Source organism: Triticum aestivum, chromosome 2A, assembly GCF_018294505.1.
Source record: "Triticum aestivum cultivar Chinese Spring chromosome 2A, IWGSC CS RefSeq v2.1, whole genome shotgun sequence".
NCBI lineage: Eukaryota > Viridiplantae > Streptophyta > Magnoliopsida > Poales > Poaceae > Triticum > Triticum aestivum.
Genome location: NC_057797.1, coordinates 22,478,602 through 22,490,183, shown reverse-complemented (window position 1 = coordinate 22,490,183; position 11,582 = coordinate 22,478,602). Strand labels below are relative to the sequence as shown.

Sequence of the window (11,582 nt, the reverse complement as noted above, 5' to 3'; positions counted from 1 at the left end):
AAAACATATGTGAACGTGTGCGGTAGGATTAGATGGGATCCAATGCTATGTGGACAGCGGAACGCTGTCCGTGATCGGTGAATAGTTTCTCTATTTTTTTTACCATTTGTTAATTACATTTGTCAAAATTTTATTGTAGATGTGGCTATATCTCAGTCTACTGAAACTTAACCAAGTCTCAGTTAGTGATGTAGTACAAGAAGAAAAAGAAAAAAATGAAGATGATTTTTCCTTTTTTGCATGAATCTCCATGAAAATGGAAGATCAAAAGAATATAGTATCGATTGAGACGTAACGCATGTCTCAGTCGACGGAGTACTTAGTAAAACTGTTTTATTACACATTCAATTTTGTTCAATGTGATTTTAACTACTAAAAGAGTTTCACTTTGATGCATGAGCAACGAATGGAAACGTTTGAAACCATAAACACAAATTTATAGCTAGCGCCACCATCTAATCTAATTACTCATACGTCTTACGGTATATATAGGTCGAGTCGAGAGAGAAACAAATCAGACGACGACCATGGCTCCTCTCCAAGCCCTCTCCTCCGTCCTCGTCCTCCTGCTCCTCACGCAGCACGCGCGCACGGCGAGGGCGAGCACGCTGGAGGACACGTGCAGGCTCGTCGGCACCGGCGGGTCGCAGGACTACGACTTCTGCGTGAAGACGCTGGGGGCGCACCCGGCGAGCGCGACGGCCGACGAGCTCGGCCTGGCCGTCATCGCGTTGAGGATGGCCAGGGTGACGGCCAAGGCCACCGGCGACCGCATCGCCCAGCTGCGGGCCGCCGAGACGTCGCCCCGGCGGCGTCTGGGGCTGGACGAGTGCGCCAAGGATTACGCCTGGACGGTGCGCCGGCTGGAGCGCGCCGTCAAGGACTTCGCCACGGGCGGGGACGAGGACAGGCTGAGGGAGGTGACCGCCTTGCTGGAGGTTCGTGGCACGCCGGTGCGCTGTGACAAGATGTTCGTCCTCTGGGCCGGCGAGAGGTCGCCGCTGACCGACGCGGACCGCGAGCTGGACAGTGTGATCGAGCTGGCGTTTAATATCTTGTGGCATGCCGTAAACAATAGGGAAAAATGAGCAAGTAGCAGAGGCCTTCTTCTACCTCCGGAAGAGAAATGGCCATCTTTTCCGGCAATGAAATATGTGACGTGCAACAATATAATGAGTAATAATAAATAACTTGACAATTTCCAATGGAGATTGTAGGGAGCAGGATCCCCTGACGTACGGCCCCTGACGTGGGGCCACTGACAGGTGGGTCCGGGCCCACACGGCAGTGTGTGGGCCGTACGTCAGAGGAGCTGCGTCCAGATTGTAGGACGCTGTGGTCTTATCAGTATTTATTTATTTGAAAAATGACGCTGAAGATTTTTTCTGATTCACAAAAGTTCATTCAGATCAGGCGAGGAAGGTTACCGTTCGATTCGCAAAAATGGCAATCCTACTCTTACTCTAGACCTTTCACTTTCAGTTGATCTCAACCGAAATTCTACTGCTTGGCCTGAACTGAGGCATCTAAAAAAACGGAGGAGGCCTGAAGAGAGCTTTACATACAGCTCGATCAGACGGAGAGCTGCCCCTCCGCTGGCTCGGCGACCTTGGGCTTGGGCTTGGGCTTCTCGACGACGATCGCTTGCGTGGTGAGGACCATTCCGGACACCGAGGCGGCGTTCTGGAGCGCGCATCTCGTCACCTTGGCGGGGTCGATGACGCCCGACTCGATCAGGTTCTCGTACTTGTCGGTCATTGCGTTGTAACCCATCTCCCACTCGCTCTCCTTGATCTTCTCGATCACAACCTCCCCTTCCACTCCGGCGTTGTTGGCGATCAGCGATGCCGGTGCTTGCAATGCCTGCAGAATCACCAAACTACTGTAAGGACAGTATACGAATGTTATTCCACATTTCTAGAGATATACAGTCCTGACAAGTACTAAGTATGCGCCTCACATCCTTAGCCTGAAACCTTATTCAGTCAGAACATCAACTTTTAACATGTCTAACTATCCTAAATGATCGTCCTTAGCTGCATTCTCTATCAGTATAGACAAGCATGTGTGGAACATACCATTATCAGGTGAGTTTTCTCGTAAATGCAGTTTCTACCATCTGGTTGTCATGAAAGAGATCGATGTAGTTCAACCCATTAACATATTGATGTCTAAGCAAGTTACCTTCTGAATGATGTCAGCACCAAGGCGCTCGTCGTGGTCTTCGATTGTTTCTTTGATCGCAGGGACATAGGTAGACAGGTGCACATACGCCGCGCCACCACCGGGAACAATGCCCTCCTCGATGGCTGCGAAAGTGGCATTCTTCGCGTCCTCGATCCGAAGCTGACGGTCTTCGAGCTCTGTCTCGGTTGTTGCTCCAACCTTGATGACGGCCACACCGCCAGAAAGCTTGGCAATCCTCTCAGCCAATTTCTCTGAGTCATAGATGGAATCAGTTTCAGAAAGCTCCTTCTTTAGCTGTGCAACCCTGGCCTGGATCTCGTCTTTGCTAGCCGCATCTGCTATGAGGGTTGTTGTAGTCTGATGGATTGTGATTTTCCTTGCTGTCCCAAGTTGGTCTACTGTTGCATTCTCAACCAACAGACCAAGATCCTTCGCCAGGTATTCAGCACCTGAAAGCAGTTGTAGGATAAGTAAATGTTTAAGAAATCAGGAAAGATAACAAGATAAAAAACAGGCTAAGAACGAAAAGAACGTCAGTATCGGTTACAGGACGAACCTGTCACAATGGCAATATCCTGAAGGACAGCCTTCCGCCGCTCACCGAAACTTGGGGCTTTGATCGCCGCAACATTAATAATACCTCTGAGCTTGTTAACAACAAGAGTTGCCAAAGCTTCACCGGTAATGTCCTCAGCTACAATAAACAGAGGGCATCTCAACTGTGTAGTCTGCTCCAGAAGTGGAATGATTTCCTTTATGCTTGTGATCTTCTGATCAGTTATAAGAACTCTAGCGTTCTCAAACTCCACAATAGATTTCTCAAGGTTTGTCACAAATTGAGGGGAAATGTAGCCTCGGTCAATCTGCGTCGAAATTTAAGAAAGCTTCAGGAAGAGAGAGAACGTGACAGCATATATGCATTGACAGCACGTCTAAAAATATGAAACTGCTATTTGATATAAAGGATATGAAAATACAGGCTGGATTTTCAACAAACCTCCATCCCTTCCTCAACATCAACAGTAGTCTCAAAAGATGAAGACGACTCGATCGAAAGGACACCATCCGGGCCCACTTTGTCAATGGCATCAGCAATCATGGCTCCAATAAGTTCATCGTTACCAGCAGAGATAGAGGCAACAGCTGTAATACAGACCACAATCCAAGTTAGGCAACTATTATCTGATGAATCCTCAGACAGAGGCAACAGCCGTACTAAATAACAAACGTCAAATTAGGCGCCTATCTTCTGAATCCTTTTTTTTCAAACTCAAACCTCACTTTGAAAAAGACTCATACCAACCTCGTTGTCACAGGGCTAAGCTATCTATAACATGAAAGAAACAACAATCACCTTTGATATCACCACTGCCCTTGACTGGTCTAGCTTTTCTTTCAAGCTCTTCAATCAGACCCTGGACAGTTTTGTCTATTCCTTTCTTTAGTGATACAGGGTTTGCACCAGAAGTTACACTCAAAATGCCCAGCTTGATGATTTCTCGAGCAAGGACACAAGCAGTCGTAGTCCCATCACCAGCAGAATCATTGGTCTTGCTAGCAACCTTCAATCATGAATAAGTGGACAACATGCATTAGGAATTGTGATTGCTGGAATAACATAAGAATATAATATACATCTTAATTAAAAGCAGGTCACCTCACGAATCAGAGCTGCACCCGCATTTTCCATTGGGTTAGCTAGCTCAATAGCACGGGCAATGGTAACACCATCGTTCACCACTTTGGGGTTGCCATACTCATCCAGCACTACGTTCCTCCCTGTAAAGCATCCAAAGATTAGAGCTTGCATGACAAAAATCTGCAATTCAACACCAAAATTTCTTCCTCTTTTTCAGAAAATGAAAAAAAAAAAATTGATCCTGGCCTCCGCATTGATAAATGCACACAGCCTCAGGTTACATACAAAGTCAAATGCCAATCAGTAAAAAAAATTAAGTAGCTGGTTAGTTTCTTTTTATTCAGTATGAAAAGGTTGTACTATTGGTATCTAAGCAAACAATAAGAAGTGTGCGTGTGTTAGGTGTTCTTTGGTCTTAGTATTGCTCAAGTAATCTTATAACAAGTCCTAGATTATATATAACATTCTTGTGCAAACCTTTGTCCCAGACTTTGATGTGGTACAGCATTTTGGTACAGTATGTGAAAGAAATCTGGAAAGATATGTTGTGTTCCACCTTGGTACCCCTCAGAGTCTAAAACTGTTTCTAGATTATACGGTTATTGATTGGAATTCCTTAACTATACATGTTTCAATTCGATCCGTGCTTGTGGCTTATTTTGTACAGTACTCGGTTTTAATTCAGAGTCTTGCAGTCCAGTAAGCATTATGCACCATCACCACCAAGGGACAGTGTCAAACCCCCAAATTACAATTTCACTGCTTCATGCTATTTTGTGGCTCTGTTAACTCAAAATTGGGTTGCACAACAGACCGCGGCGCGTAGAAAATGCGGATGAAATGAGCAATTAGCTAGCGTGCAGTCAGGTTTGGCAGCAGATACTGAACATGTGGAACTTTCTGACAACCTTATCATGGAGCTAGAGGGCACCACAGTGGTAACAGAGAAAAACTAGCGGTTCAGGCATATGAACGCGAGCTGCAATTTGTTAGAGGCGGCTGAGCATCACCTCGCGGGCCGAGGGTGACGCCGACGGCGTTGGCGAGCTTCTCGACGCCGGCCTGGAGCGCGGCGCGGGACTTCTGGTCGAAGGCGATTTCCTTGGCGTCCGCGCGCACCACCAGCCGCGACGAGCGGCCGTTCTTGGACCTCCTCAGCCTCCCCTGCTCATTACACCCAACAACACAAATCACAAACCGAGGCCAATTTCACATCAACCCAGGGAGAAAAAATGGGGACAAATTCGAGCAGGCAACCACAATTTCGCAAGAACACACAATTCATGCCAGAATTTGGCCAATGAGACCACAGATTGAGGGGCGGAGCAGGGGAATGCGGGACGGTGCAGAGGGACGGCGCGTGAGAGAGGGGCGGGCGGGGGTTACCTGGGAGGAGAAGGAGCGGAGGAGGGAGGCGGTGGAGATGGCGTTGGCCGACGCCATTGGAGGTGGGGGGCGAGCTGGTGAGCTGAGCTGAGGTGAGGATAAGGTGGAGGCAGGGGAGGAGGAGGGAGTCGATGAGGCAGAACGGTGAGGGAGGGGGGTTTAGAGATGAGGTTGCGTGGCTTTATATGGGGATGGAACAGAGGGGTTTGGAGGGAGAGGGGTTGAGGCGTCTCCCGAACCTTCAACATATTTTTTGTTACATATATGGGCAAAGGTGAAACTGGTGTGGATTTGAGTTTTGTATTCCAACATGTAAATTATGGAATTGATTGAATGTATATATGAGCGCAAAAAAGCTAAACGTAAGTTGTCTGAATTTCGAATTTGGGTTGGTTGATTCATGATAGAAGGAAGGAGGGGATGAGGAAAGGCATCGATGTTGCAGATGGGGGTGCTGGGGTGAGCGTAGCGATGCCCGGGGACACGCCGGCAAGGCCTTGTCCGAGAACAAACCATGGCCAGAGACGACGCAGCTCGCTGCGATGTCTCGGGTGGAGGCGGGGCGGAGCTTGACGATTCAATTGCGGGCTATCCGTAGAAATCTAGTGCTCGCGAGCTTTAGGGGGATGGTCGAGGGCGACGAATGCACGACTATGGGTGGAGCTGAGGGAGGGGTGGGGCCACAAGGCTAGTGCAGGAGAGGCGGCGGCCACGGGCGACAAAGGCAGGTGGATCGATCGGTGGCAACTGAAGAAAGGAGAGAAAAATTAGACTGGTTGCGGGAAGAAAAAGGGCACATGAGTCGTTGGACTTCCATCACGGGGATGACAAATCGACTAACCACCAATTATTTTTCAAGCAACTTGCGACTAGCCGGTCCCCTACATGAGATATATGCCATATAAACAATATTCTATAGTTATAGATAATCATGCGAGATCAGCATCCGAATAAACCAATTCTAGATTATTCAAATAAGCAATAACCTTTTGTTTGGCTCATATAGGACCCAAGAAGCGAAAAAGAGAACCCTAGCATTCAGTTCCATTTTTGATTACTTGTTTGATTTCACTATAATTTCTTTTATGATGACTTTTATGTATGTGTTGCATTGTGATTAAGTCAGTGATCGGTTCATAATTTGCTTTGGGTTGGTTCATATTAATATTTTCTATAGGCAAAATAATGTATTGAAAAATGTGTTCTCTCTTTCCCCTCTCTGTTCACTCGCTTTCCCCACCACCCGAATAGCATTCTCTTCTTGCCTGGAAGGAATGTTACCCCTGGCCACCAAAAATATCGTTCTCTTCTTGCCTAGAATCAATAGTAGGCATATATTTAGCCAATTTTATGCATAACTAGCATTTTTGCAATGAAAAAATAGACCCTTACCTTTTGTGATTTGGCACTCACACTGACATGAAATTTTTTGACATATGTTTATTCATCATTTGTTATGTACTTTGTAATGTTCATAGAGTGATGTGGCCTCTCCAAGGCTCTTCTCCTCTTCAAAGTCCTCATTTAGCTCGTGTACATGTACTACTCTAAAATGTTGTAGTGATATTAGGGTTTCAAAGGATCAAGCATAATGATTTTTCATGTTAAATCTAAAGTTTGATGCCTCTTGGAAATTTAAAATGTTATTATTTACAAAAAGATGATGTGGATGTTTCCCATGTAGAAACTTTTAGTATAACTTACAAATATTGCCAACTTATTTTATGTTCTCGTATTAAACTTTAGCTTGTTCCTTCTTCACCATCGATTAAAAGAAGTGATTTGTTGAAAAATGAGTAATATTTGAAGCAAACTGATACAAACAAAATTGATGGGGTTTGCTATGTGATGGAACCATTTGGTTTGATGTTTGCTTTCTATTTCATGAGAAAGGTTTTCTCTAGTAGCATAAACAAGGGAAGCATCGAAAATGTCGACCCGAGGGGGGGTGTGAATATGTGACTACATGTTTTAATCTTTTCTCAGTTAATTTTATGGACTGCAGAATTATAAGTTATCTATAAATGTAAAAAAGATACATCCTATATGAGAAGAAACCTATCAAGCTAATTTACTCTAAGCACAAGTAATATATGGGGGTAGAAATAGCCAAATAGACACACGTATTATGATGTATTCCGAAGTTCAGGTCCTTAGAAGAATGCTAGTCTTCGTTGGAGCGGCAAAGGCCAAACAAAGCACCTACCAACACAAAAGTCTCACCGTATTCTCCTCGAGTTCTGGGCAATCAAGCATAAGCTCAACCACTAAAGTGACATCCAACATTCACAAACCTGGAGGCAATCCACAAACTCGGAGGCAATCCACAACTTGGAAGATCACTTGTGACACCCGACTGCCTAGGAGTGGCCAACCTGTAAGCAGGGATGGTGACAGCTATCTCGCAAGGTTTGGCAGCTGCCATACCAAATACTTACTGCAACTACGCCTTAGTATACATACTAGTACATGCATAACTTTGAACTGGTAGGATTCAAGCGTGTTAGGACCTGATTGTTGGCCTAGTGGCGGACCTAATGCATTGGTCTGTACTTGCGTGTTGGAACTTGACTTCATGACTGAACTAAACCCTTGTGAAGTTGTAATTCTTTGTGGAGGTGACAGTAGGGCGAGCAGTGACCGCAAGCTGGTGAGTTAGGTCGCATAGTGAAGACATGGGAACGACTGCGATGTACATGAAAAGTGCCAAAGAAGAAGAGGAAGTGCATAATAAAATATAATCAAAATTAAAATTTAACTTCGGCTTTGAAGCAAATTTGGTTAACGTCAATTAAAATAAGCACCACTATTTTAGTGATTTCCTGTTACGGCGTTACTAAAACTAATCGATTAGTTTTAGGTTATACACCACAAAATAATATATATCTAGTAATTAGTAACCTAGGTGAGCTTGGACAACAAACCATTTTGTAGGAGAAACCCTATGTAGTCGCACTATTAAGACCTAGGTGACCCTCTAGCCCTAAGATCAAGCCACCTAGGTGAGCCTGGATGCTGGCCCAATTTTTGGAATCAGCCATGGTCATTCAAGTGTACATCTAGACCATTTTGGTTTTGCAACCCGTGATACTCCAACCCTCACCAAACATGAACTTGACTATGGATTTGTTCCCAATGGTTTATGCTTAGATCTTTTGGGCCATGAGGGTGACAAGATGAGCATGGATAACATTTAGCAACCAACTTCCCCATCATTGTCTGTCTTAATAGTGCGACTTCCCCATCGACTCAAAGACGATGCCACAAGATCATTAGTAAAGATAGATAACTAATAAATAAGTCACGTGAAAACACTATTTTTTTTCCTTTGGTGGGTGGGGGCATCGACGCTCACAACCTTCGCACCGAAGGACCAAAGTATAGTTAACACTTACCACATATATTAGTCCCTTATTTTGTCGTCATCAAAATTAAAATCCACTTAGGGGAATATATGCTCTTTCAATGAGAAAGTGTATAAACCAAAATCCACATAATAGGAGATACTATAAGACTCCAAAATACCATATAAAGAAGATTATGCATTTGTCGGGTTCATATGACCTTTTGGCAATTTATATAATTTCCTATCAAAGTGCTATGCATAATTAGATGAATATTTTCACAAATTGATAAAGAAAATGTGAATATTGTATGAATGTCACTAGGTATAGTGAAACTCTCGACATACCACAATTTTGTGTGAGGAATGAGGTTTATTTCCATGGAATAGTGGGTTGCATTAATATCATTGGACCAACTCAGCAAGTTCATCTAACACATCCAAAAGTGTGAGAAAATATTGTTTTACTTTGTCAATTACATTCTTACCTTGAAAACTTTTGACGAAGAAAAGAGTATGAAGAGCATTTAGTTGTGTACACTATAAGCCATAATAAACTTCAGTATATGTTACTTGAGCATATTATGACCATAAGAAATTTTTAATTCATCATGTGCCAGTCATTGCTATATTTTATGTTAGTATGAAGCATTGTTTGAAATCTTACATGCACACCTCAAAAGAAAATACATAATCAATCTCTATTAGCAAACGAATTATAGCGCATTCAAAAAAAATTAATAATCAAAGAGTACCTATGAGACATTAAATACAATTAAGAGGCTATGAATATACGCGTAATTATAGGATGGCATAAAATTTTACTAGAACCAATAGATGGATAATCATTAATTCGAATAAAGAGAAAGCTTACTAAGAAAAAAAATCCCCAACTTAGCCTACTTTTTAGTTGATCTAGATAACTTATATTTAAATATTTTAATTTGAATGTGTTTCTTACCTTGAAAACTTCTGATGAAGAAAATAGTATGAATAAAATTAAATTGTGTATACTATAAGCCATAATAAACTCTATATATGTTACTTGAGCATATTACAACCACAAGAAAATTATAATCCATCGCATGCGAGTCATTGCAAGATTCTATGTCAGTATGAAACATTGTATGAAATCTTACATTCACACCTCAAGAGCAATTTCTATTAGCAAAAGAATTATACCGTGTAGAAAATAAAATCGAAGAGTACTTATGAGACACTAAATACAATTAAGAGGCCATAAATATACGCGTAATTTATAGGACGATATAAAAATTGACTAGAACCATTAGATGGATACTCATGAATTCGAATAAAAACCAGACTACGAAGGAAAAACCATCCCAATCTTAATCCATTTTTTGCAATCGATCTAGATAATCAATATATATTTAAATACAGGAGGTCATAATTACATGCTCCCTCCATTCACTATTATGAGATGTTCTAAATTCTTTTTGAATCAGATGTATCTAGACGCGTTTAGTGTCTTTGTTCACTTATTTCAGCCCGTATGCAGTCCATATTGAAATATCCAAAACATCTTATAATTCCGAAGGAAAAGAGTACTAACAAACGTAAAATAATAGTAGGATCATCGTGTAGGTATAATTTTTTTAATTTTTTTAGGGATATAAATTTGTTTTTATTTGAAAAATAGAATTTTTTTTGAGGGAAGAGATTTATTTTGAGAAAAAGAGATCTATTTTGAGATGGAAAATGGAGATGGAAACAAGTGAAACGGCCCAACCCACCACCCCCACCCCTCAGAGGCCGAGGGCCTTCCATCCTATAAAATCACCCCGTAGCCCCACCACGGCCGCGCACCCCACCACCGCTCGCCGGCCCCACCATCCAGAACCCACCCCACCCCCACCCCACCCCCCAAATCCAATGATGTCCACCGCAGCCTCCGAACTCGTCCTCTACAACCTCGTCCCCGCCCAAACCCTAAACCCCAGCCCCTCCCCCGCCGCCGCCGCCGCCGCCGGCCACCCCTCCCCCCTCGCCGCCGACGGCTCCTCCGGCACCAACGCCTCGGCCGCCGCGCGCCGGGCGCGCCCGCGCCGCCCCTCGGACCGCCACGCCAAGGTCGCCGGCCGCGGCCGCCGGGTCCGCATCCCAGCCATGGTCGCCGCCCGCGTCTTCCAGCTCACCCGCGAGCTCGGCCACCGCACCGACGGCGAGACCGAGTGGCTGCTCCGCCAGGCCGAGCCCTCCATCATCGCCGCCACCGGCACCGGCGTCACCCCGCAGGAGGCGCCCCCCGCCGCCGTCCCCGTCCCCCCGTTCGTGCAGGTGCCCTACTACACCGCGCTCCTCATGCAGCCGCCCAGCGCCGACGAGCCGCCCCTCGCGTCCGCGCCGTCCGCCGCCGGCGGGGAGAACAAGTAATTGGCACAGGGGAGGCTAGGGTTAGGGGCTTGTTAGTCTTAGAGTGTTGAGGGGCCTATTGGGTTCTGTAGTATCAGTCTCCCCCTCCGGAATAATTGAATCTTATTGCCACGGCACGGGTTAGGCCTTTAGATGATTGGCGATTCGAGTGATCAGGGGAGGGGGATTCGGATGGTAGAATTATTATTAGTGGCTTAAAAAAAGGCAGATTTCTGTCAGTGTTTGTTGAGCGAGTGTTCTTGATGTTGGGAACAATGTCCAAGTTCTTGTGAATGGTTTGGTGCTCATTTTAATTTAAATGGTGCTTAGCCTTTTATGGCAATGTCCTGTTTTCTGCATGTTTTTGGCGTTATTTGGTCTTCTGAGTAATACCTGATTTGAACCTGCAGCAGAAGTTTGGCATAATACTTCCTTCATGCTTATTATCAGATCGGCCTGTGATAGTCGAAATTGGAGATCAACCTGTGGCAGACGAGATTGATCATTATAACTGTTTGCTTAATTGTATATGTTCTGAACTAATGCAAATAGTGAAGGAAAGCGTTTTTCTTCACACGAGTCTGCATGTCGGTTTGTAGTCAGGTCATATGTTCCATGTGGTTGCATACCGTTGCATTTGGAAGGCCAGGACAG

The 11,582-nt window shown here is 44.5% G+C and overlaps 2 protein-coding genes and 1 pseudogene across 2 annotated transcripts; 2 read left to right on the top strand and 1 right to left on the bottom strand.

The window, feature by feature from the left end:
* The first annotated feature begins 404 nt into the window (after positions 1 to 404).
* LOC123187144 (putative invertase inhibitor) lies at positions 405 to 1,005 on the top strand (annotated as a pseudogene).
* A 336-nt stretch (positions 1,006 to 1,341) lies between these two features.
* On the bottom strand, positions 1,342 to 5,427 carry LOC123187143 (ruBisCO large subunit-binding protein subunit alpha, chloroplastic). Its single transcript, XM_044598919.1, has 8 exons — positions 5,213 to 5,427; positions 4,837 to 4,990; positions 3,845 to 3,966; positions 3,542 to 3,749; positions 3,185 to 3,330; positions 2,744 to 3,050; positions 2,185 to 2,636; positions 1,342 to 1,863 (listed from the first exon to the last, which is right to left on the bottom strand). The coding sequence occupies exons 1-8, from the start codon at positions 5,267 to 5,269 to the stop codon at positions 1,573 to 1,575; spliced, it is 1,737 nt and encodes a 578-aa protein (XP_044454854.1). The 5' UTR covers positions 5,270 to 5,427; the 3' UTR covers positions 1,342 to 1,572.
* Positions 5,428 to 10,413: 4,986 nt separating this feature from the next.
* LOC123187142 (transcription factor PCF1-like) lies at positions 10,414 to 11,271 on the top strand. Its single transcript, XM_044598918.1, has one exon. The coding sequence runs from the start codon at positions 10,449 to 10,451 to the stop codon at positions 10,947 to 10,949; it is 501 nt and encodes a 166-aa protein (XP_044454853.1). The 5' UTR covers positions 10,414 to 10,448; the 3' UTR covers positions 10,950 to 11,271.
* Positions 11,272 to 11,582: the final 311 nt, after the last annotated feature.

Bases quoted from the DNA above. Each gene is read 5' to 3' on its own strand.
- LOC123187143 (XM_044598919.1), bottom strand. From the start codon at position 5,269: ATGGCGTCGGCCAACGCCATCTCCACCGCCTCCCTCCTCCGCTCCTTC. The intron at 3,967-4,836 runs GTGATGCTCAGC...GATGCTTTACAG, and splicing joins CGTCACCCTCGGCCCGCGAG to GGAGGAACGTAGTGCTGGAT. The intron at 2,637-2,743 runs GTTCGTCCTGTA...AACTGCTTTCAG, and splicing joins GGATATTGCCATTGTGACAG to GTGCTGAATACCTGGCGAAG.
- LOC123187142 (XM_044598918.1), top strand. From the start codon at position 10,449: ATGATGTCCACCGCAGCCTCCGAACTCGTCCTCTACAACCTCGTCCCC.